This window comes from Poecilia latipinna, unplaced genomic scaffold, assembly GCF_001443285.1.
Source record: "Poecilia latipinna isolate Pla-1442-1.1 unplaced genomic scaffold, P_latipinna-1.0 Scaffold300, whole genome shotgun sequence".
NCBI classification, from domain to species: Eukaryota; Metazoa; Chordata; class Actinopteri; order Cyprinodontiformes; family Poeciliidae; genus Poecilia; species Poecilia latipinna.
In genome coordinates this window covers 238,388-264,419 of record NW_015112916.1, presented here as the reverse complement: position 1 = coordinate 264,419, position 26,032 = coordinate 238,388, and the positions used below count along the sequence as shown (strand labels likewise).

General features: G+C 35.5%; 1 protein-coding gene across 2 annotated transcripts in view; it reads right to left on the bottom strand.

Annotated features, from left to right (window-relative positions):
* ipo11 (importin 11) overlaps window positions 1-26,032 on the bottom strand; it is a 114,695-nt gene that overhangs the window by 70,169 nt on the left and 18,494 nt on the right. For both annotated transcript variants that reach the window (XM_015034485.1, XM_015034484.1), the window contains 10 exons: window positions 23,792-23,924; window positions 22,169-22,227; window positions 19,446-19,494; window positions 16,043-16,113; window positions 15,721-15,913; window positions 14,745-14,897; window positions 13,948-13,991; window positions 12,807-12,897; window positions 11,658-11,705; window positions 9,438-9,543 (listed from right to left, as the gene is read on the bottom strand). In XM_015034485.1, the coding sequence (XP_014889971.1) occupies window positions 9,438-9,543; window positions 11,658-11,705; window positions 12,807-12,897; window positions 13,948-13,991; window positions 14,745-14,897; window positions 15,721-15,913; window positions 16,043-16,113; window positions 19,446-19,494; window positions 22,169-22,227; window positions 23,792-23,924 (947 nt within the window). The remainder of the gene's footprint in view (window positions 1-9,437; window positions 9,544-11,657; window positions 11,706-12,806; window positions 12,898-13,947; window positions 13,992-14,744; window positions 14,898-15,720; window positions 15,914-16,042; window positions 16,114-19,445; window positions 19,495-22,168; window positions 22,228-23,791; window positions 23,925-26,032) is intronic.

Here is a 26,032-nt window from a genome sequence, read left to right as displayed (position 1 = left end):
CTATACATGTCAGTTATTATGAAAATAGCTTGTTTCATGGTCTACCAAAAGTGATTTTGGGATTGACTGTAAATAACTAATCCACACATAGTATATTGTTTTAAAAAAAGAGAGAAGGTGTACTCTGAAGAAGCCAATTACACATATTAACTATGTATATCACAAAATTCAACTCAAAAAGTTATATGTACAGTATTATACAGAAACCTGATGCCAACAGAATATTTCTTTACACATAGTATCATCTAGAAAACAACAAAGAGAATATGGTGATGTAGAAAAGGTAAAAAAAAAATAAAATAAAATAAATAAAAAATAGAATTTAAATGAAGGCATTACATTAAGGCAGTAGGAGCAGGAGGGACACTTACAACGGAAAAAAAAAAGAAAAAAAAAAAATACTGTGCAAAGGAAATAGTCCTGGAAACCAGAGGGCTTTAGATGCCCATCTGGGCCTGGTGTGTGATAGGAATTAAATCTCTCTACACTGCATGTCAAGTAGTGATGTTTATTTTTTTCTCAACAGTTGTTTTGGGCGAGTGTCCAAGAGTATCTGCCCTTTTAAATTCTGAAGCAGAAAATGTGTCAAGGGACCACCTCGACAGAAATGATGGGATAGAGGAACGAATTGACTGAAAAATGAAAAGATAACTGATGGGAGACAACACTCTTGTTGGGTCTCTTGTCAAATATCAACAGAGTAAAGAAACCAGACACTAGGCTATCCAGGAGAGTCTACACAGCAGCATGACTCATTGCTCCTAGATAACAAGAGTGTTTGTCAGTTTATTGCTGGTTTATGCTGGATATGGTTAGGATAAACCTTTTTTTTTTTTTTTTACTTGTAAAAAGATTTTAAAATCTAAAAGTTACAATACCCATCAACAATTATCACCAACAATAAACCAAACACAGTTGTGAAATTCATTTTTATTTATTTAACAGGATGCAATACCCAATAATCTCTACAAAGCAAAATGGTCTTTTTTGTGATGCTGGGTCCTCAAAGGACCAAATTTAGAATAACTTAGGAATGTTTTGACCTATTAGTGATGTCATAGAGAAGTTAAGGATTTACTCCAAAAGAAAACTGAAAAATAAGTTGGATTTGTGGTGCATTCTGATCTTGTTAATAATAATAGACGTTAAAACTATAATACTCACATAGTGCCATCATTAATACAAGCCAATATCTTATTTCTGTCCATTATTTTAAAGCAGTTTAGCCTGGCTTTTAGTCAAACATCTCTACTTTGGTTTTATCTTTATGCACATATATTTATTTTACTTGGCGTCTACATACCTTTTCTATAAATGTATCTTTGTTCCCTTTGCATGTCTTATTTTGGTGTTTGCGCAGTTTTACATTTTATATCAAATAGCTGTCTACTAAACATGTCATGGGATTTACTTTGAGAATTTTTAGAATTGATTGTTCTTAACATGTTGGTTTCTTATTTCAACATCATTTGATGAATGAAATGTGCTACAGAAACACTGTACAGTAATGCAATTAAACTTGAGGCTTGCAGCGTAAATTCACATTTATAACCCGAATGTCTGACTAAAAAGACAGTTTTTAAATTTTTTATTACGTCTGAGAAATGTGGCTTGTCTTTTAGATAAATATTAGATATTGTGAAGACTGAGGAAAATGTGACGGAGGTTTACATTTGTTTGCTTCCATTATACCACAGTGTGCTAAAACAAACAAATTGAAACACACTAGTGGGTTTCAATTTGTATCCTCAGTAAATGAGAGTCCACAATGAACCTACTGGTGGCACCACGTTGCTAAATTTGCTCTATAAAAATAACCAGAGCACTCTAATGAGTCAATGTAATAAATTTTAACTCCTGCCCCCTTCAGTTTTGGTCTCTGCTACACAAAAGACAAGATGTCCCCTCACAGCCTTCTGCAGTCAATTTATTACACAATGACAGGTCTTCAAGGCTGCATTGATGAGATTACTGTGCCGGATTTTACATTGATAGTCTTATGTTGAAAATGAGCAATACTTATTGTAGTACCTGATGCAGCTGTGGAGGCTGCAGTTGGTAGTGTTAATTTTAGCACAGTGTGGTATAATGGAAGCAAAAGAATGGGAAAGTAGACGGAGGTGAGTACCTGACAGGGGTTTCTGTCCATCAGTCACAGGTCAGACATGACTCATCTACACCATACCTGTCCTCCCACATAACTTCACAAAGCTGTCAGAATCCCTGCTCATCACTCTGAGGAAACGCATGCACAATCCATGGACAAAATATGAACTAAACGGGAAGAAAAACCCCAAATTCTACATAATCTTTACATAATATGACCTTTACTTCTGAATATTTTGCTCAGCTTTGGAGGATGCACTGGTAGAGTAGAGAGCAAGAATCCATCTAGCATTACATCAGAATGGTTTTAAGTAAAGAAATAAAAGCATTCTGATTATCGGACTTGCCTGACAACATGGGAATGGAGAACTACTTTTATTAATTTCAATGTATGCTTAAATTCAAAATATGGTCTCAGCACAGAAAGTGTTTAGAATATTTATCTTTACATTAGGGCAAAATGTAGTTTGTGCATTTGAAAAGCAACTGACATGTCTGAGTATTTGATTTAATGGGACTTTATTTTCAATCAGAAAAATAAAAAAAACTGATAACCGTGTGCTAAGCTGCAAGCCAAAATGTCTAAAGAAAAAAAAAAAAAAAAAGAAAAAAAAAAACTTTTTTTTCTATTTTCAGTCTGGGTCTTTCAACAGATTTGGCTCATTTAAAAACCTACAGAAACTGCAGCCTTTGTAATTGAATGAATTTAAAAGGTCAATGTGACGGTTTTCCCTCCCTTCACTTTCAATTTCATTTTCCCCATTGCAAACGTTCAAAACTCAATTACTGTGCTTTATGTTTGCAATATGAAACAAGAAACAAAAAGTAAGTCAATCCAGTGTCAATTTCTAGATGTAATGAAATGATGAAGAGAACCAATACGGACTAATTTTGCAGCATGCACTGGTCACCCAGGAGAGCGGCCGTCTCCGCCACACAAAGCTCAAGTTGCAAAAGGCAATGTCAAAATGCCAAAGTGTTTTTTCAGTCTTCTACTCTGACAGTGGAATGATGAAACACTCCATCTGTATCCCACAGGCTGTGAAGGTGACACAAAAAGCTCTTTCTTGTTACTGTAAAAAGGTAACATGACCTTCCTTCCTATGACCTTCAGTCATAGGAAGGTCATGTACTGCATACATACTAATACAATTTTTATTAGATTAGTATGAGATTGTAGTTAAGTATACTTCACAAGGAGTTTGTGCATTCAGTGTTTTCTCAGATACAACGATCACTATCAACTATCACTGGCATACCAAGCAAAACAATCAAACAGGTGTCAGCTAAGGCACTCGTACTGCCTGCATCTACGTACTCATTATGTAAGATTTAATGTTCATAAAGAAACTCAAACAACTTCTGTTTTTTACTGATTGGTCGTAAATTTTGACACTGTGGCACTTTTGCAGAAGGTAATTTACCTTTGGGAGATTCATAATAACAATGCAATGGAAAGGCATGCAGGGATTATCCTCTAGATGCCAACAAAAATCTGTCCACAAATGTCAAATATAAAAGGCTCTCCTTCAAATATGTAGCTTTAAAATAAAAATTACATTGATAGTGCAAAAGTATAATTTACCTTCAAAGCCAACATCTCTTAGACTAGAACTTCTGTCAAACTATTTCCTGCCTTGTCAACTTAATTGGTATTCATTGTTATTTTGTTTGAACACAATGCACCGACAGAAATGGCCCCTGTACCTCCCCAACTGTAGTTTGGGGAGGTACAAACTACAGTTGTACCAGTGCCTCGGTACTGGGATAATTTCTGCACTGTTACTTACTATATTAAGTAACAGTGTTGCCTTAATAAAAGTAATGGGGAGTTTTCCTTTAGTTTCCACACTACAGATGTTCATGTTTTAAGAGAAAATATAGAAGCTGCCTTTCAAGTAGCCTACTACCAGTGAACAGAAACATGTGGGGGAAGGACAATGCTGTGTTACTCTATGCCACACAAAATTATCCAGTCACTTCAGCATTTCCTGTGGTTTTGAAATTACTTTAAAGTATGATAAATGTGTGATATAAGTCACTTTCAACCTCAAAACCACAATTTTGCAAAATATTAGTCTATTAGTATACCTTGACATTGGCATTGAATATTCTTGGAGTTTAATTTTGTCTTGTTCATGTTAGACTGTCTAACATCTATGTAATTAACACTGAGCTGTAGGTTTTCCTTACCATACTGGTCTAGTGGCGTGTGTATCTCTCTTACATCCACAAGTAATGTTATATTAAAAGTCACACACTGTTTGCAAGATAAGGCACTTAACATTTTCCTTAAATCTGTAAATACCAGTTGTTATGGAGTAGAAATACAGGAAGGTATAGAAAATTATTCATATTGTGCAATGCACTTTGCATTAGCCAAATAGAAACAGAATATCAATCAGCCTGCTAACATAAGAGATGTATAGCTAAATGGTGTTTTGAACTGCACTTGCAGTCACATCTACATGTAAACACAAACCTGTTAAAATATGTCACGGTGTTTTGTCTGTCTCTTAATGGGGAAGGAAAGCCAACAAGCCCATGACTCATTTCTCCACAAAGCTGCAGAGAAACAGTGAAGGTCATATAGCCATTTATTTAAATGCCGTAACCTTCATCAAATTACCAAAATGCTGTTTTGCATCACCTTTAAATTTCACTACCTCCGCAATTCTGGTAGCTTATTAGAAAAAGGTTCAGCGAAATAGTCATTTTGGCAAGGTGTCCAAGACTTGCTTTAGTGCAATATACAGCAGTTTAGGTGGAATGGACTTCATAAAAGAAGCTCTTCTTCATTCAATGAGAAAACAGTCAACTGACTTGAGTTTTTATATTTATTGATTGTTGATGGCGATAGGTGAGGACTAGGAAGATCAACAAATATCACAAAACGTCCCATGAATTGATTCACAACTTGACGTGATGAGGAGGATAAAAATCAATAGGGCTTCAAGGATATCCTTGGCCAAGGACACAGAATCACACTTGTCATAGGCGAAATGTGAGCAGAGAAGAAATTAAGCTCCACAAACTTTGCAGGAGCAGAACTTTGGTTCACACTGCTTTGATGCTGATAATCAATGCAAAATCGTTAAAACTAAATTTCCTACTGCTGATGTTTACATTCTATTGTTGTTGTGTGATGTGAATATAAAAAAAAAATGTGAAGATCAGAACAAACATGTTGTATTAAAGCCTCTAACAGCCATCACCCAACGGGCCAAGAACAGCAAACAGCGGAGCAGCTGGGATTGTTCTGCTAACAGCAACAAATGTGCATTAGGCGAGCGAGGCGGCCAAAAAAAGTGTGTGGCTTCTGACAGAGACAAAAAAGCTATTGTTATTCTGCTTCTCATGAGATTTTCCAAAGTTGGGTACATATTTCAAGCATGAAGCTGCTTCCATTTATTAGCCATTAGTAATATCACAACAGAAAGATGAAGTCAATACTGATAAATTACTTGCATAAAGTATTCAGGCTGGAGTGGGAAGAACAACAAGATATATCAATCTACCTGTAGTGGAAAACAATGAGTTCAATAACATTTCTACAGACAAAAAAAAAGTATGGAGGAAGAAATTTTACTTTAAATATAGTTTTCCTTTGATTTGTCCTCCACATCAGGGTGAAGCATAACCCAAAATGCAAAGGACTAACAATGGAGTAAAACCTGATACTTGTGCCACTGGATGCTGCTCAATATCATTATTAAAGTCTTGTGCATCTGTGCAACTCACAATAGTATGTAATTTGATCAGCAGCTATGCACAACTCTGGGACACCACTGCTACCAATGATTTGAGCATCTTTCTGCAATGTCTTTTAAAAGACACTGTGTGTCATGCAGTTGTGGTAGAAGATACAATTCTGGAACTTTGCTGAATGTTGCCTACAAAATCACCTCCCACATGGAATTATTGTATATATTATTATCCGTTTAACTAAAGACCATATATCGCTGTGTGAGCCATATGGTGTCATCCTTAACACATCCTCATTCTTAACACATCAAGGATGAGCTTGCAAACTGACTTACTAAAATAATCACTTGTGAAAAACATATTAGCCATTGTGTGTTAAATAATGTACATGGTAGTATTAATAACCAACAACAAAGACATTCAAGTTCTGACATCTGTAAAATGCAACCTTATACCAACTAAGAATGGGCAAGTAGGGTATATATAAAAATTGCCCTCATTATCCATTATCATGTACACTACTATTGGGGCAACTGCAGCTCAATAGGAAGGGCATTTCAGTTCCAGTTTCCTCTGACCACATGTTGAGGTGCCCCTTGGTGAAGTACTTAACCCCAAGTTGCCTACCAATCTTCATAATGGGAGCATAAATCGGTGCACAATTGAGTGCCACTGAGTGAGTGTGTAAAGTGCATTGAGCGGTCAGTGCGACTAGAAAAGCACTATATAAATTAAGAAGTAATTGTGGGCTGTGACTACTCTGTAGAAAGAAACATGTAGTCACAATCCTACAATCTATTACTAAAAGAAAGTCAGAATGGATTTTTAAACTATGTGTTATTGCAAATATATTGCCGGGTATTGTAAGCAATCCATTTTTGTAAAATGCTTATAATTATTGAGTAGAAATCACAGCATATCAAGTAAACCTGAAGAAAACACTGATGCTTACAGAGTGTAAGAAATTTTCCATTTTCACTAGGAACTACTTTTAGAAAAATGTATGAGAGGACAGATTATTTGAACAAATAGACGGACACAGATTCATTTAACATCTGGTTGAACGTTAATTAAATATACACAACTTAAATGTACTGCTGCACACACAGCTATTGGAGATCATGATCAATAAATAAGTTAAACTTTTTATCGAGTCATCTGAAAATATTTAAAGTCGTTTCTCAAAAGGGGTAAAACTATACCCTTTAGAAGGAGCTAAAATACAAATATGAATAAATTAGCACTGAAAATAGGTGCACTTAGAGGAAGGTACATGAAGGTGAGGTTTGAACATACATATGCAACAGAAAATGCTAAGTTTCTGATTGCTACAATCAGAAGTCAAGGTTCTCTTGTGAGGGAGATCATCAAACACGCCTCTGTTTAACATTCCGGCTGTAAAAATGATAAAAAGCCAAATGTAGCAGTTCTCAACACTGAAATCAAAAGGTATTTAAGGGAGAAAAAGAATTGTCAGTCTTGATTAAAAAAATAATAATAAACTCACTTCAATAACATTAAAAATATTTTGGGCTTGTGAAATAACTTCAACAAGAGTAGTGCTCTGTTGTCAATGGCAATGACATGAAACTGCAAACGCAAAAATTTTTCAGAGCAAGTAACAGGATAAAAAGTTTAAATCCAAACTTGTCTTTCCTTTAATCACCAATTAGTGTGTTTGCTTTAGTAAATATGCAACTTCATTGGTTAATGAGCTCAGAAGGTTAAAGAGGTCAAACATTACATAAGACAACTTTTTTTTTTTTTTTTGAGTACATGCACTTTAATATATACTCCCCCTTAACTAGGAAAAGGCTGTCTGTTCAAGCCCAACTGTTTATTCCCATTAATGCATACCACTAACCAACATGCTTTTATTTCTGTATAACTGACCTGGAAATCTTAAAAAGCAGAGATTTCAGCAATTTGAGGATATCCAAGAAATTTATTATAAAAATAATAAATCTGATCTTGAGGATCTACATGCTGTAGTGATGTCAAGCACTACATCTTAGAAATGCTCCACTTTTGAAAAGGATATACTATCCAACAAAATAGTGTTGAATATGTTCTCATATCATGGCGTCCTGTTATACTAACGTAATCTGAATTTAGCAGATGTTGCTATAAAAACAGTGTCTGATAAGTATAAAGTTAATAGCCAGAGTGAAGTTATTACAACAGAGCTCCTCAACAAAGGAGCAATGGCAAGAGATAGTTCAAAGAATTCATGAATGTAATGGAAAAACTGATGTATTGTTTTAATGTGTATTACAGATAAAGAAAAAGTGGGTGAAACGAATCATATTCAACTATCAAAGCATTGACAAGGGAGCAGAAGAGAAAACAGAGAAAGAAAAATTTTGGGAAAATGCAGAAACCCCTCCAGGGAGTCTCCGGTGCGATATGTGGGTTACCGGAAGAGCAAACTCACTGAACAAACTCAAACAAGAGCTTTAGAAAAATAAAATTAATTAAAAAACAAAAAACACCAAACAAAGCAACTTATTTGGCACAGCCTTGAAACGCAAAGCATTTTTCTCCAAGTGCAAACCTTTCCAGCTTGCACTTCAAACAGTCCAAGTTGCTTTCCTCTTAAATCAAACAATGTTTGCTAATGAGCTTGATTGTTTTTTTCCCCACAAGGTATCAAGCAAAAAAAAAAAAAGAAGAAGAAGAAGAAGGAGGTGGAGGTGAACCTTCAGAGAGAAGAAAGAAATGGGGACATGCGTAAAAAGTCAAGGGTTTGTTCACACCTGGACAGCGTGGGTGACATCAACATCCCTGCTCTCTGACGTCAACACTAACCAGAGTGGACGACCTTCAGAGTGCTCTAGGCTTTTTGTTTTGTTTATTTTGGGTGCCGAGAGTGAAGGGCACTTCTTTGTTCTTCATTTCAAAACACGCCATCATGCCTTTTGCTGCGCCCTCTCTCATTTTCTTCAAACAAATTCATCAAGCAGCTCACTGTGGATCCTTAAGTCCACGGTCAGTACACTTATAGCTGCTCTCCATGGGTCGGTGTACATACCTCAGAGCCTTAAAAACACTTAAGCTACCAAGTTCTCTTTTAAAACAAACATTTCCCAAACAATTTGTTCTTTAGCTAATTTATACACCGTAACTATCATAAAACGTGAAAGAAATGTGGGAAATACATTTATTAGGGTCTCCTGGGAATTTAACAGGGGTGTATAGACTTCTCGCAAGCCAATTAATAAATCCATTTTTTATCTCACCTGTCCGAGTGAGTTGAGCTTGTTCTGGTACATTTAATCACTACTTGCACTGAGCCATTTCAAAGGAAAAAAATGCAGTCATTAATATTAACTTGACAGCAGCTGAATTTTAGCTTGTTACTTTTGTGCTTTTGGCATGCTTTCAGTGTGTTGCTGCCTACAATCAGTGGCTGTAAAAGGTTAACAGTTAATTAACATGAGTTAAACTTAAAGTCAAATCTGCAACAAATCAGATACCAGCAACAGAAAATTAAAATTAAGTGAGAGAAACTAATCTAGAAAAAAGAAAAAAAAATGATGCTTAGCTGTTTCAGGTTTCATTTTGACTCAAACATGAATATCACAAAAAAGACACACAAAAACAGAGATTAAATTTTTTTTTAATACCTGTGATGGCTGACTTGCAGCTCTCCAAGAAGCTGATTCTTGAACCACTGGTCAAAGTCCACATTGTCAAAAAGTTCATAGGCTGCCAGCCCCACTGCATTGTAAACTGAAATAAAACAGAAAACTGTTTGAGTCTCCGTGTTACGTCACACAGTCACTTCCAACCATGTAGTAGAAGATGATGTTGTCAAAATGTACTGAAATCTATTAGAATCAAGAGCATTGACTTTCATCAGTTATTCACTGTAGCAAACTCATTGTAGAAAGAAAAGGAATGGGGGAGGGCAGCAAACATAGATGGATCTGGGTGAGTTATTTAAAAAAAAAAAAAAAAAAAACAAAGACCACAACACATTCTGAAAAAATTTGCCTCAATAAAACACTTGTAATAACTTATTTTACATTTAGTCACTTGTAACATCCTAGCTGATGACTAAGCCCGAGTGTGTTTCATAGGTGACAAAAAAAAAAAAGGAAATAAATATCTTAAAATCTCAGAACATGTACAAAAAAATAAATCAAGTTATATAGATTGGCCACAAACTGTAACACATTTTGTAACATTTTTATTAAGCTATTTAAAAGTATCTGCAACATTTACAACTATTATTGAGAAAAAAAAATTATTTCAGCTGCATCTGCACTTTAAGACTTTAAAATGTACTAATCTGTGCCATCCATCCTTTTTGGACAGCTAAATCCCACACTGTGTGTTGTTTTAACTTAGCACCATGTCTTGGCCCAGTTTAATTTGCCCTGGAGATGCTTTAAAATTAATTTCTGCTCCACACATTAACATTATTTTGACTCTCTAGGATGAGATGTTTAAAACATCTGCATTTATAGTGGTTCAAAAAGAAGCACCTGAGGCAGCTAATGGTCTGCTCCTCTACACTTGCTCACTTCTAATGAACAATATTTCGGGGAGTGGAAGGTAACTCTGCCCAAGTGGCCTTTAAAAATGACAAATTAGGAGGCTAATATAAATTATGACAAGTCCCTGTGGATTTCTCCAAAATCCAAAATTAAAAATCACAACACATATGAGACCATATTATAGGAAATGAATTAACATTTGCTGCAATGTGAGCAGACCTCTGAAGACTACACCAATTATAGGAAGTAATACATATTTACAAACCAGATAAGGATACCTTGTGCTTCCAGGAAAATGCAAAATAATTACTAGACATAGGCAAAAAAAAGTGGAGGCCTCAAAACATTATGTCATCTCTTTTATGATCGATGCAACACAATTTTAATGATTTCAGACACTAACTTTCCTACTTGTACCTGCCATCAGAATCTAGTCTGAGGGAAATCAAAGCAGGATAAACTGCGTCTTGTAAAAAAATATTGAGACTCCTTGAGGTTTTTCACATTTTCTCACATTACAGGAAGAAACATAAATGTACTTTATATTGGGATATAATTTGACAGACCAACAGGAAGTAGTGCACAATTGTGCAAGTTTTAAACAAACAAATCTGAAATATATGGCTTGCATTTGTATAAAAAAATCCTTCAGTTTGATAACTGAAAATAAAACTTGCTGCAACCGATTGGCACCTAATGTTTAGTCTCGCACTAAACAGAGATGTTCTGCGAATGTCTCAGAGGTTTGTTAGTGAACATGAGTAAACGAACAGCTTCATAAAGTTCGAGGAACACAGCAGACAGCTGTATAATAAGGGTATGAAGCAGTCAACAGCTTTGTAGAAAAGCTACTTTCCTACTATTGCAAAACACTGTGGTTTTCAACTTTGTCCTTCCACATCCTTGTTGAAAGCAAATAAGTCAATCCTCATTGAGTGCATGAATAGCTCTTGCACAGTTTCGTCATCTTATTGGGTATTTACCATTTTATCTAAACTGTCAGGACACTGCTGGGATCTCTAAAGCTATCTAGGTAACAGAGACACTCCATAGAACCCTTGGATGTTTTTTTAACATAAATCTTAATAAGTGGCAGTTCTGGGTTTACATTCCAAAATAAGCAGGGGATGGAACAAAAAGTCAAGAAAAAGTTTTATAAGGTCGACAGTCAGTGCTAGTATAAATATGGATTGGTTTGAAGAAGTCTTTTATTCACAACATTAAGAACTGCAGAAGGTTTATCGCATTTAAGATGAAAACACTGACTTTAAAATATTCAGGTTTGATATTCTTTTGCCAAACCATTACCAATTCTTGAAGAAAATCAGTAGACCTTTGACTAACCTGCATCCTTCATCAGCAACTGAACAGGGTCCTCCACATTTGTTGGGCCTGGAGAGATACAATAAACCTTTATATAAAAATGGCAGTTTAGAGAAATATTTCTGCTCAAACATTGTATAATGGCAACAAATATTCTGCCAGGTGTAATTAACGCTGTATATACGTACATCATATTAAAATTAAAAGCATTAAATCCATATTATTCAAGTCAACTTATCAGCATGTTCTCTCTATGCCTATTTTTTTCTGCCATTAGTTTTACAAAAAAATCTAAACTTTTTGTTTTGTTTTTTTTTCACTTCAGGAGAACCAATTTCCACTGCAGGTCAGGGGGAGACCATGTTTAGACAGAGAGGAAGCAGACTTCTGTGAAAAACCAATGTGACTAAATCCTACGCTACCTCAAAAACAGGACAAGAGCGAGATGCCACTTCCCCCAGGAGACCAGCAGCAGTGTGTTGAATGTGTTTCTGACTAAGAAGCCGGAGAGCTGAAGCTGGGTGTTATGCTGATAATCACCTGGGAACCTCACAGTCCTACAGACTGCATGTCTCAGATACAGGGACCACCCACAGACATGCGTTTGGTCATTTTTTGATGTACAATCTTATTTACACTGAGTCATCAAAACAACAAGACAAGAACATGAAATTAGCAATTTGGAACCGAATTTATGTGGAGGAACACAGCATCGGTAAAGTAAGGCAACTGTTTGTTGCACATTACAGAGATAAACTATCTTGTTATGCATTTGGCACATCTTATAGGGCTGTTTTTAATTATCTTATTTTGTCTAATTCATTTATTAACTTAAGTGGGGGGATCGATTAGTTCCTTGTTTTAATTTTACAGAGTGTGCTTCCATATACTACATGTCACACAATAAAATGAAACATGATGCATGCAAACACAGAACTGCAGCTCAGGGACTGCTCTCACACACAGCAGGTAAACAAATATAAATATTCCTGATCTACATGAAGTGTGAGAGTCAATGTCAACAACGTAGATAATTAGCAGTGGTTATATTTTTCAAAACTGAACTTTTCGGTTGTTATACAAATTACTGGAAAAACAGACCAAATTTCTGCCAGTAATAGAAGTCTATGTTGGGTTGATTAAACAGCACTGATTAAACATTGCACTGACCCTGCAGATTCTGAACCATATCCAGGAGTACTGGTGTCAGGGTCTGGCTGTAGTTGTGGAAGATTTCCAGAAACAGCACCTCTGTGCAAGGCTAAATGAAAAAAAGAGGACAGGATATTTAGCAGTTATTAATCCCAACACCTTCTATGGTAATATAGCTTACTGTGGTTTTGTACGTCGGTACGTGATCAATGTAGGCTAATGTAAAAACAAGAGGTATGACAAAAAAAATAAAAATAAAATAAAAATGTTTACCTCATTAAAAATTAGCTCTAAAATGAAAAAAAAAAAATAAGTTTAGCAGACAAGGACAAACCTCTGATCTTGGTTTATCAGTTTATGAGGTTACTAGATAAAACAATTTTTTTTTTTTTTTTCAAATAAAGGTCTGAAATGCTGGACATGTGCTGAGGTGTAGGGGATGGCATGAGTCATACCCTACAAATATTAGCAGCATATATCGGCAAGCTACGGCCTACTGCCAGTGAATCTAACCCAGCTTAAAAACAAGGATAAAGTCGTAACCTGCATCCCATATAGCTTGATAGGTAAAGATAATCTATAATTACCTGGTAGTAAATCATTTGTCCACCTAACAGCACCTGACAACTTGTTCAGATTATTTTCACAGCAACATGGCTCCCAAAAAATTCCAATTAAACTATGATTTCTATAGATTACTAGTTATCAAATCCCGCTGAATTTTACAGCTTATCAACGCTTAAATCAACATTTAAGCGTTTCTGCTCTTGTGCTGCAAGTAAGAGCTAATGGCAATACCAAGTAAACAAAGGTTGCAACCAAACGTAAAATAAAGCAGTAAATTAGATAAATTGGATTTAAAAATGTGTGTTTTTCAACTGTTTTGGAGCAAGAACTTTCTCTCGAGCCTAATTTCTGCTGTTTCTTTAGCAAACCAAACGATGTGCTTTGTGTTGTATAAAGTGCCATTCATGAGCACAGTAAAGCTCAAAAGACTGAACAGACATGGGTTACTACAAAACATTTTTTTCGCTTAGGGTTCCTTTATATATGAAAGAGGGGTATTCATTCAGCAAAAGTCTATTTGCCATTCAATGTTCTGCTTGGCATAATTAACAAACCATTGTCAGTGCATCTCTATAATGTACTTTTAACTTACCCGTAGACTGTACTTCCATGAATCACCACCAGTTTCTTCAACAGCTATAAAGATGATAAAAATGTGAATATATTAGAACTTTCTCATGTAGACTGTGGATCTATTACACAGCAGAAATATGGTTTTGCTGCTTGATAACTCAAAAGACTTGTGCGTTTCAAGATTTGTGCAGTTCTAGCACGTGAAAAACAAACTACATTGTGATACCGGGCATTTGAGGTCTCAATCTTGTAGGTGTCTAAATGCTCGTCTGAAGGTTGTGTGCTTTAACACAAAGAAACTCTTATTCTCTCTCAATTAGAGCCACGATCTCTAACCTTGTTATTTCACTGCAAGTGTCTCTAAAAGCAAAATGAGCATTTTTAAAATGCCAAGGAATGACACTTTAAATGGAAAAAGCTCTCCAACCAAAGGTTCAGCTTTATACCGGTTCAGTTTTCAGTCCGTCAGTTTCAGTAACAGGTTTGGGAGTTTCCAGCCATCACAACTCATACCTCTAAATCTATTGAAAGCTATAAAATCGCAATAAATGTTATAGATCTATAGAGCTTTTATAGATCTACCGTTTCGAACGCCAGTGCATTAATATACTTAATACAATATAATGAAAAACCAAACATCAAGACACTTTTCTAAAATGTTTAAATAAAGTCTGAACTGACAGCTGTATATCTGACAGCTGACTGATAAACATCAACCTACCCAATCCCACAAAGTTCTAGGTGTGCCTGAAGAGCAAAGCAGTTTGAAGCCTCAGATGTTTAGATTCAACTTTTTTAGGGGTGTAAGAAACCCACCAAAGCTCTCCGGGTCTTCCTCCCACATTGCCAGTTCTTCTTCTGTGAGGAGAAAATAGTGCGAGACAAGTCGGCGCCCGATCTCTGTCAGCGTGGGATGAGTGAAGAAGGCTGTCTTGATCTTGTGAGCCTCTAGACTTTCTGGTTTACTCTCTAGCGAAGAGGAAAAGGAGAACACAGACAAGAACCATAAACATGTGTTGATGTTGGCATAATATAATCCATAAGTTGTACTAACGTAACCCAGCACATTTTGTTACACTGTCAAGCAATTATCAGATTTAAATTACTTCACAACCGCAATAAAAACAGGAAGTATGCACTTCATAATTATCCATTTTAGGCAGGAGGGGTGGGGGAGCAGTCAATGCTATAAATAAATTATTTGCTTTGAAATTTGTAATTTTCTAAATAATGTATTAATTTTGAATGTTAGGAAAAAGATGTGAATTAAAGCTAAAACATATTCACTTCATTAAAAGGTATCGTCTTTATAGTCATGTTTATTAAGATTCTGTTGCATGGTTTCTACATAGTTTTCCAAATTTCCATACTTTTTAAAAATTCATCAACATAATGTTGCTGCTGGAGGAAACTAAGTGGAGCCTTGCCAAAACAACTTGGTAAGACTCCACTCATGTCTTTCTTTTTGGAAAGACATAAGTTTATGTGAATGTATCTAGGTTGATCCTAGAAAACTAATGAAAAAAAAGAGTGCTGCAAAACCAGAGCAATGGACATAATTCATGAATTCAATGTTCTGGAAAAAAAAAATCCATTTCACCTCCAACTCAAAGCGTGATTTGTTTAAGTTCAAAAAGAAAAAGAAAATCCCCTACATTTTATTCTTGACATTTTAGTAAAAAATTTAACACATTAAAAAAGAGGGTTTAGACGCCGAAAAAGAAGCAAAGAGATGTATTTGTGCTTCTTTGTGCACCTCCCAAATACAGGCTTGTTTTATGACTCAACTCACCATCAATATTCTTGGCAGGTTTGTATGCGTCGTTCTTTACTATCATCTTGATGAGGTTCATGCACTGAACAATAAAGCGCTCGAAGGTCACTCCCTCCCCAGCAGGTGTGAAAACGTACGTAACGGCAAACTCCAGGGAGCGCTGGATCAGGGGAATGAATGCACACGCATGGTCCTCCAAGAAATCTAACAACTGTAAAGCAACGAGAAAAGCAAAGTATGGATATGACATGGAGAACGGTAAAACATTTTCTGATTCCAGTTAGAAACTAAGTCGACAACCTCCCAAGGTTTATCATGTATTTAAGTTTGGTTTACTTACAACTTTAGTGTACAATATTATTGTCTTTTCCAGCTTTTCTCTGCATGGGCTCTCTGAACCAACCTGCCGACCTGAAGTCAAAACAAAGGAAACAAACATACAGAGTTGTTTCACTAGAAACAAACTACTTATTATGTAAAATTATTTAAGTTTAACTCTAAAATGTCAGACGTATCGTTCTTGATACATGCCTTTAAGCAAATGATTATTAAATTAATTAGGACGATTAGCAACAACTTGTAAAATATGATGCACATCAAAAATGATGATCCTGGTTAATGGGTTTAACATTTGTTGATCAATTAGTAGACTAACAAGTTTATTTATTTATTATTATTTTTAAAGAGAGTTAAAGACCTATTAGATAATGAGGACATTCACATAATTTATTTGTAAGGAAATACGAGTAAAAACCTACTCCACTTTGGAAATTTAAACAAAAATGCTCAAAAAATTATTTAACAACAATAAAGTAGTTCTGCCTACGGATCCTGAAGGCTTTTGAAACTTTAATAAAGTGTTGCATTTAAAAGTGAAATAACAGCATAAGATGATATAAAGTATATACTGATTACAACTTGAATAAGGCTATAGAAACATAATCAAAGGTTAAGATTCCTTAAAACCAGAGCAAAGAGATAGGCTGACCGTCTCCATGCTACACTGCATTAATGTAGAATCTACTTCAAAAGGGGACTGACCAAGTACATAAACATTTTATAAGAAATTTAATTAGGTTTTCCTTAGAGAAAAGTACTCACAGATTTATTTCCTTTTCTTGAAGCCATTGTAATTTTTTTATTCGCTAACAAAGATGTTCAATGAAGCATTGCAGGATAAAGAGAAATACAACCTACCCGCATAGCCAGAGCATAGCTGAACACTGAAAGCCCTGATGACGAATAACTACATTGTCACTGCACGAAAAACACATCTACTCTTAAGATGAAGTATCTGAATGAAGCATGTCGAAATTTGAGTTGAAACCACTGACAACAGCAGCTTAATTAAAACAAGGCTGTAATGAAGTGTGGATTAGTGTTAACAGCTGCTTTTATTACACACACTGCAGCAGGTTGAAGAAAGAGGAAAGGGGGAATGATCAGAAGGAATCAAGATATTAATTTAGTTTTGAAGCAACTAATAAATACCACTTCGTCTTGGTGGTTTGTTCAATTCTTTTTGTGCTTGTTGGTCTAGCCAGTGAAGCATGATAACTGCATTTTAATATAAACTGCCAACACAATATGAACTGACTCCTAAGACCGCATCTATGAGATTCTTCAAATCATTGTGAACTGGTTGCTTCGCTTTGTTTAATTTGGTTTATTTTGTATTCTATTGGGCTCCTCACCAGTGGCACACCATTTTCTGGCTGGCTCTCCAACTGCTTTGTTAGCTTCTTCCTGATTTTTGTCCAAATCCTGCATTATGTAAATCAATACACTATTGCATTCTATCGACTTTGTGCCCGTGCAGTTTTGACTCCATTTGCAGGTGTGACAGGCAGCAATGTTAGCAGACGTGATGCAAAGTCATCAGAGTCACAACGGTCACACTCTGAGCCATCCACATCGACCAATCAAAACGGAAATAGATGACAAAAGAAAGAAAGGGGGTTCTTTATTTCTGACAGATGCATAGCTTTATAGAATAGCTTTTAACAATAAAGTGACAGATGAAAAGGGACAGGTGACCTCAGTTGGAAGACAAACATCTTAAAAAGAGACTCAGACATCTGAGTGGACGACAAAGACCGTCCCAAAAAAAACACCATTTAGATAGCTGACCTTATCAGACTGAACACAGCTGATATTTCTTGCCGATCCAGGCTAGGAGCTTCCCTGTCGTTCTTCCTATCTGCTGGATCCAAATACCAACTGGGCCCTGAACCTGCCTCCACTGCCATCAAAACAGTATTTATTGGATGTTTTCGTTCATATCTTAAATCTTTTTTTTCTTCTGTTCCTTTAGCTACATTTTAAGCACAAACTGGAGGTCAAACTTGAACGAGAAAGAGAAAACGACTTGCTGATAAAGATCAACACTAAAAAGTGAATTCAAATTACTCAAACATAAGAATCACTTTGATTTCAACAAGAGAAATCATTAGATCAATTCAATTAGATGTTTTTCAGAAAGTGGAAACAAAGTTCTTTGTTCATAATTAGTACTTGGCACATTCAAATAAATGTAACGTTGAACCCTGTCAGTATTAATATATTGTTTAATCAAGAAAACAGATACCCATTGTACTTTTTCCTATTCTTTACATGAGCATACGTGTAAAGGATGAAAAAAATAAAGCAGATTGATTTTAATACAAGAACCTTGTTTCTCCAACTACATTACTATGACTAATCCACAGTGGATTTTGGCAATCCTGAAATCTAGATCATCGTATTTTCCGGACTATAAGCCGCACCGGGCTATCTCTGCCGGCAAGCAGCAGAGGGGGGCAGACACCCAAAATCTGAGTCATAACAGGTAAATTGAATATCACATTTATTACGGTGGAAAAAGAAAAAGTTGCCAAGTTTAGATTTAACTGAACTGATTACGGCAGTTTCCAAACGGTAACTGTAACAGTAAAAGTGCTGATCCTTCGTGTCTGCTGCTAGCATGTGCTAAATGAAAATGGGCGCTTTCTTCTTCTTCTTCTTTAGATTTCAATGGCAGCTTGCATCCATTATTGTTGCACTACTGCCATCTACTGGATCCTAATATCCATTATTAAAAAAAACAAAAAATCTTCTTTTTCCCCTCAATGCTATTTAACTGATGAACAACATTCTTAAATTTCAATTCCCTATTAATTGTTTTAATGGGTGCTTTCTTCTTTTATTTCCAATTTTGACTTCCAAAGATTCACTTCCTGCTAAAGAGCCCCCTGGTGGATGAAGAAAAATCCACATATAAGTCACACCGGGCTATAAGCCGCACGGTTCGAAGCGTAGGAAAAAAGTTGCGGCTTATAGACCGGAAAATACGGTACTTTGTTTGTTTGGTACCGTAACAAACTTTGTTTGTTTGGTACTATGTTTCCCTCAATTGGACTTTTAAAAAGTATAAAACTTGTAACTCATAATAGTTGTTTTTAGAAAATAGCCTAAAATTTGTAAAAAAAAAAAAAAAAAAAAAAAAAAAAAAAAAAAAAATTAAAATTAAATAATAATAATAATAATAATAATAATAATAATAAAATAACTGTCTAGTTTCATTTTGGCTTTTAAGTTGACATCAATAAAATGCAGACTACAGATTTATGATAAGAATCCAACTGGATGTATCAAGAAACCCTTTTGCCAAAATGAAATACACTAAATGAAATACAAAGTGTTCGTTTACTGAAAGGAAAGTCAAGGATCAAAGATTCAAGTCAGAAAAAGAGGAAAGTACTCACAGCATTCCAAGAACTGTTTTAGCCTTTCAAACACTGCATTCAGGAAACCCTGAAAAGGAAGAAATGAAGACAGACTGAGATAAGGGTCGTCATTTCTGCTGCTGAATCATGATTGCTCAACATGTATTGCAGGGAAGTAGATATAGTAACACTTAAACTGTATGTGTGTGTGTGTGGGCACAATTACTTCTCTGCCTATGAATATAAATAAAATCTGAGCTTCACAGTATGAAAGAGAATCAATTTTATGCAGCCTGCTGTTGTAGCAGGTTAGTACGAGAAATTAGATAATAGATGGCGGGACTCTCTCTTTAATTCGGCATTAATGTTCAGCCACGAGGTCAATAGCAGTGTCATTAATCACACATCCCGAACCCCCATTTCAGCCAGCAACTAAAGTTCCTAGCACTGTTAGTGTAGGAGAGGAAGGATCACAACTACGGCACAAATGACTTGGTGGGAGATGACAGAAAGCAGAGATTACAACAGCCATTAGTTATGATTCTGCTGGGATTTCCCATGAGTCAAAGAAACAACGTAGAAACTATCAGACAGAAAATTTCACAGGTTAAAAGTGAAACTCACTCTGGAGTAAAATTCAATCAGAGTAAAATTTGGATTTGTTGATGGTTCTCCATGATGTTCCTCGATTGAGTTTGTGGCAAGTTATCAGTGTTGGGACTGGTGCTAAGCTAACGCCTGCACTGGTAAAGCACTAAGATCCAGTTAGGATGAAAAACAGTAAGAAAATTAATAGTAAAACATGATACAGACTGCAAAACTGAATACAAATAACTGGTATTATTAGAAATATAGGATTCTATAGTTCCCATTTTTAGGCTTTTAATAAGGTCTGCAATAATATGAGAAATAATGACAATTTGGTCAGAGGTTAAATCACAAAGAACATTATTACACAGCATTTAAGGCACTAGAACAAATTAAGAGCAGCAAAATTGTTTTAATAATCTCCTTTTTGTTGATTAGTGTTTTTTAGGTCTTTTGGAGAAGAAAATTAAATTAAGAAAATGTGATTAACTACACAGGCCTAGCTTTAATTAACATGCCTGATTAGGGGCAAAGCATAGAAACCAAAGTGTTTTTTGTTTGATATATTTTTGCTTCAATATTTTGGTACTTGTTTTAAAAATCAAGCATGGAGAACTCATTTAACAGACTTAAAAAGAACTTGTCCTAGTGCTTTACCGTTTTAGCTTGCGTTAAAACTGTCTGATTATTTGCAGAGTAATTTTTTTTTTCCGCCGTGTGGTTTTCCATCAATGTGTATACTACTGTGATTGGAAAACAGCCTTCGGTTGTCTGAAATGATTATGTCGTGTGTGAAGAGTCTTCTTACGAACAGCTTAATACTGGAGACTCGAGAGTAAATGCTACAAACTACTGCCAGAGGGATGTGACAGAGCAGGCAGTTCAAGGAAGCAGTGCCAAACAAAAGATGATGGTTGCACTGCTTGCAGTTTAGAAGACTTCAATTTGAGCGCGCCACACACTAAACAAATCAATACTGTACAATAAATGAAGGGCTGTGAATGTGTGAGGGGGGATAACTAGTTAGTAGTGGTTGCGTTCCACAGAAAATCACAGAACACACCAAGATAGCCATAATTATTTCTTCTCCTGGAAACATGATTCATCTTCAGAAATACTTAAACAAGCTCCTGTGAAAAATGCTCCACCAAAAAAAAAAAAAAAGAAAAAGAAAACCAAGGCAATAGAAAACAGCAACAAGAAATATTTGGAAAGAAAGAAAGAAGAATATTCTCGGTCAATCAGATTAATTGCACGTAATTGAGGATTGTATTAATTATTGGTTTAAATGAAGTGTTTTTGCAAACTCAAAACTTCAGCCAAACAAAGTTTAAGGTTTCATTTCTAATGTCAATTTTGAGAGGAAAAAGCTTGGGAGAAAAAGACAAGGAAGCGACTCCAAGGTTTCAAGAGACCAGACACATCTGTTTCTTAAATGCCAGCTGAGAAGAGTCTGATAGAAAATATATCCAGCAGTTAGAAGTTGATCATCTGTTCTGGTCAGTATTTTACTCCAAGTGCAATAGGTTTTCATCGATATTTAATGACCAAGTATCTCTGAATTTTTCTTTTTCCTTTTCGTCCTTCACAGGAGAGATGGCTCCATAGGCCACTTAGAATTGCTTGTTTTAAAGCAAATTAAGCAAATTAAGCCTCAGGTAAAATCTCTGAGATTTCGATTTTACAACTTCACAGTGTACGACACAGTACACGTAAAACCTAAAGTAAAAAGTCTCTTACAATTACTTGCCTCTTTCAGTAAATATTAATCAGTTTGGCTGCAATTTTTCAATCACAGAAACAAAAACGAAAAGGCAAATTTGGAGTTGGAGTTGAAAGGACAGCTATATTTTCTGACAAATTCATTAACTCACAGCTCTGAGGAAAACTGAAGCACATTCTGAGGATTATTTTAAACCAGATTTAAACTAAAATGAATTAACAGTTTAATGGAGTGGAACTTTCTTCCTACTGGGAGTGGGAGAAGAGCAAAAACCAAATGCCTGACTATTTAAGCCAAAACAAGGCTAAAGGCACTTTCAATTATCATAACCCATCCATATTTTGCACAGTTTGATTGGAGCCATTTTTAACTCAGAACGCTTACAGAAAGTGGAAGCTTCAGAAAAATGAGAGGTTCTAAAGCATACAGACTGAAATCACTCGCAGCTCACCATTACTTCCATATTCTGTTGAGGATCCTGGAATCCATGGACTGTCAGTTTGCGAAGTACTGAAAGAGGTGGACAAAAAACTAAATCAGTATACAGCACTATCAACATTTATAAATTAGGTCAGCAAACATCACCTCAAAAACTAGCTAAATACATTATGTAACTCATTTCACAACTTTTCTTGACAATTATACTCAGTAGTTAGATTAATTAACGTAAATAAAATTACATGATACACGTGGCTCAATGACTCAAAGTTTATTTTATTGTTTGTTAATATATTACTGTAACGTTTTTGAGACCTCACTTAAAAAAAAAAAAAGGATTTAACCCCTTACAGATTTCCGTTTTCACTTTACCGTGATAACTAAATGATTGAAAGCAACTCAATTTTAACCCGGGTAAATATAGGAAATTAAAAGAAGCAATCCGAACAAACTCGACTGTCGATGGAAAAGTATTTGTTCTCCAACACTGCTTGTATCACCCATGGCAGTAATAGCCATTATCAAAAGTTTGAGTAGCTGAATTGTGTTAACTCAGCCACACTGGGCAGTTTTCCAGCAACAGCAGACTGTTTAAAGTCATGCCACAATTTAGTGTGTTATTCTAAACCAGAGTTTCTTAATTCCAGTCCTCAGGGACCACCGCCTTGCATATTTCACATGTGGCTCTGTTCCAGAACACCTGATTCAAAGGATTGCATGACCTTCTCTCTGCAGGCATCAAGTGCAGCTCAAGCCTGTTACTCACCCACTGATTCAAGTCGGGTGTGCAGCAGAAGGGAATCAGCTAAAACATGCAGGGCTGTGGTCCCTGAGGACTGGAATTGAGAAACACTGTTATAAACCATTCGGAGGTGGACACGCTGGCGTGCGGTGGATCATTCATTGTCCGATCAATTACAACAAGCTGGCTGGAAGAGAAGAAGCCCGAGAACATCATACTGACACCACCATTGGGTCTGTCACCGTGGCAAATTTTGCTGGACAACAAATCGTCCCGGAGGTTATTGTGATAAATTATAATATTGGTTTGAGATTATTTTCAAGTAATGTATTGTAATAGCATAATAGTGCAAGGACATATTGTCTAAGATCAATAAATTTAATTTTCTAACAAACATTTAACACTGAAACTGAAAAACATTTTAAATATCCAAAATAAATAAAAAGAAACAATAAATTAAATGAACTATGGAGGCTCTGTAAACAAAATTGTCTTTGCACCACCAGATTGAAGACTTTCATCATCCAGTTTTTAGAGAAAGAGAAAAATGATAAATCATACATATTAATAATTGAGCTTGTCTTAATTTATCATGTGATTTATTGCTTAATGTGACAGACATAACCAAGATGAATAGCGGCTGATATGATTTTCTTTATCTGAGATTTTATGCTGGATCAGCTACCGGTGTGGCTTGTGAAACTGATCCAAAAAGGGGGAAAATGGCTTAAAACAATTAATTCCAGATTCAAAATTGGGGATCATTTACTATGTTTACTTAGGGTTAAGTGAGTTTGGATCATCTTTATTCCTTTATGCTTGTCTGAAACAAAAATACAAAAGCTAATTTTGAAAGAACTGTATTTGGTCGTGTTTGTTGTTTGGAGCCGTTACCTTTAAGCGAGAGCAGAGTCCTCTCCAACGAGTTGAGCGCTGCAGCCTCATCTCTGGCACAGACTTGCTGCAGGAAGCAGTCGGTGTGATGACTCCACAGGGAACATGCAAAGCTGTAGATGCCCGATGCCAGCTGCCAACAATCATAATGACAGTAAAGTCAGTCACATTCACATAGCATTATCGTGGATTTAAGCAGGCATTTCATCCGTGCAACACAAGGGAAATTAATTAATGTTAATTATGTATGAGCATAACAGATTTGCATGTTTGTGAACTGCACCTGTAATACAGACTAATCCTGTTATCGATGCACTCCTGCCTACAAAAGGAAAGTGGAAGTTGTAAGAGGAGAGCTGAAAGCTCTTCTTCTTGATAAGGTCAATTTTTGAAGAAAATATAAATTTTTTTTAAAATCTCTCAAGTCTAAGAGTTTTTAATGCTTTAGTGGTTGCCAAACACAGAAGAAATAGCAAATCCATTAAATCTCTTACATTACCAAGAGTGACTCAATATTCAGGCATTTAAGTGAGTTAACGCTGGAGCTAAGAAACAAATCAAGAATTGCTCAAATGTGAAATGACATTGAAATAAATAAACATTTATTCTAAGATGAAGGCAAACAAACCCAAGTGAAATCTTAAAACATAAAACCTTAGAAAAACAGTAAACATGCAACAAATACTCAAAGAAAATAAGCAAAGGAGTCAGATGGGGAAAAATTAGATCCACTGGCTGTGTTGGTGATGAGAGCCTGCCGAAAATGAAATCCGTATTTTGACAGCACAGCACAGGCTTTGATATATGTGTTACGGAAACAGCCAGACTGGCAAGTTTTCTGTTTAGAGAGACTTTTCAAGAGCTTCCCACTTTCAATTCCTCAGATCCCAGACTAATCCAATTTATGGAAGAAGAAAGAAATGAAGCAACGTTGGGGAAAAAAATAAAATAAAAAATCACACATTATTCACATCACTATAGCGAACTTTGGTTTGTATTCTTATTGCATCAACTGATATGCAAAAAGCTGCATTTGGCAGGGGACTTGAAACTTGATTTATAAAAATAAAAGGTACTTATGGTGAGCTGCATCTCATCTCTAGTGATACATGGACTATAAGAATGCATTTATCCAGATGCATTTATTTATTTAAGACTAGGTAAACAAACCCCCTCCTAACAGTAAGCTCCCAATCATTAAATTGTGAAACAAACTTAGGAAAAATCAGATCAAAAAATATATATTTTTTAGAAGAAACATAAATATTTATAAAAATTTAAAAACATACTCTTTGCAATACTCTGTAGTTCTATTCACGAGTGAACAAGCATTTATTTCAACATTAGGTCTGTTCACTTTACTAATATTTGTAGACCCACAATTGCTTATCAAATGATAACCTTTACAAAAATATGGGTTTGACACATTTGCAATGCACTGCAGCTAATATCAAACTGTGTGTAAAACCTGGAGTAAAACCTGGAAACCTTTAAAAATGAAATAACAGTGAGACTTATAAAAATATAAATTTTTAAAAAAGATAAGGCCTGGATTATTTATGATTATTTAATATAATCACCCATCACTTCAGTATTTGTTTCAGCTGGAGGCAAATAAAAAGACTGATCATGCAACGTGTGTTTTTACCTAAATAAAATAGGCTCTTATGGTTCAGCTGAAGGCTGCTTCAAAAAACTGAATTCCTGAGATAAAAAAAAAAACTGAGGTGTAATTTTGTACTAATAAATATTATCAAAGAACAAACAGAAACACTGTTAAAACCAAAAGCTTTGGGCTACAAATCATACAATTTTCCTTTGCTGCAGACTGAAAGCTTTCAGCATTATAGTTAATAACAGAGATGGAAAATAACTTTGTTATTTACATGGAAGAGAAACACTGATTAGAGGACCATTTCAAATATTGGGTTTGGAAAATTACTGCAGAATTACTGAACATTGAAGAAGCCAACATTTTTCCACCTCTGGGTAAAAACATTCAGTTTTACACAGATAAAGCTAAAAAAAAAAAAAAAAAAGAAAAAGAAACGAACCCAAAAATCAATGAAAAGACAAACAATTTTCTTCTTCGTGCTGATTTTCTATTCGCCTCACACAAGCATCACCAAAGGAAACTGAAAAAATCATTTTATTCACCGCTCTTGCAAAGAGAGAGAGAAAAAAAAACATCATCCTGTAGGATATTGGACCACAACCCTTATTTGAGAGCATGGTTTACTA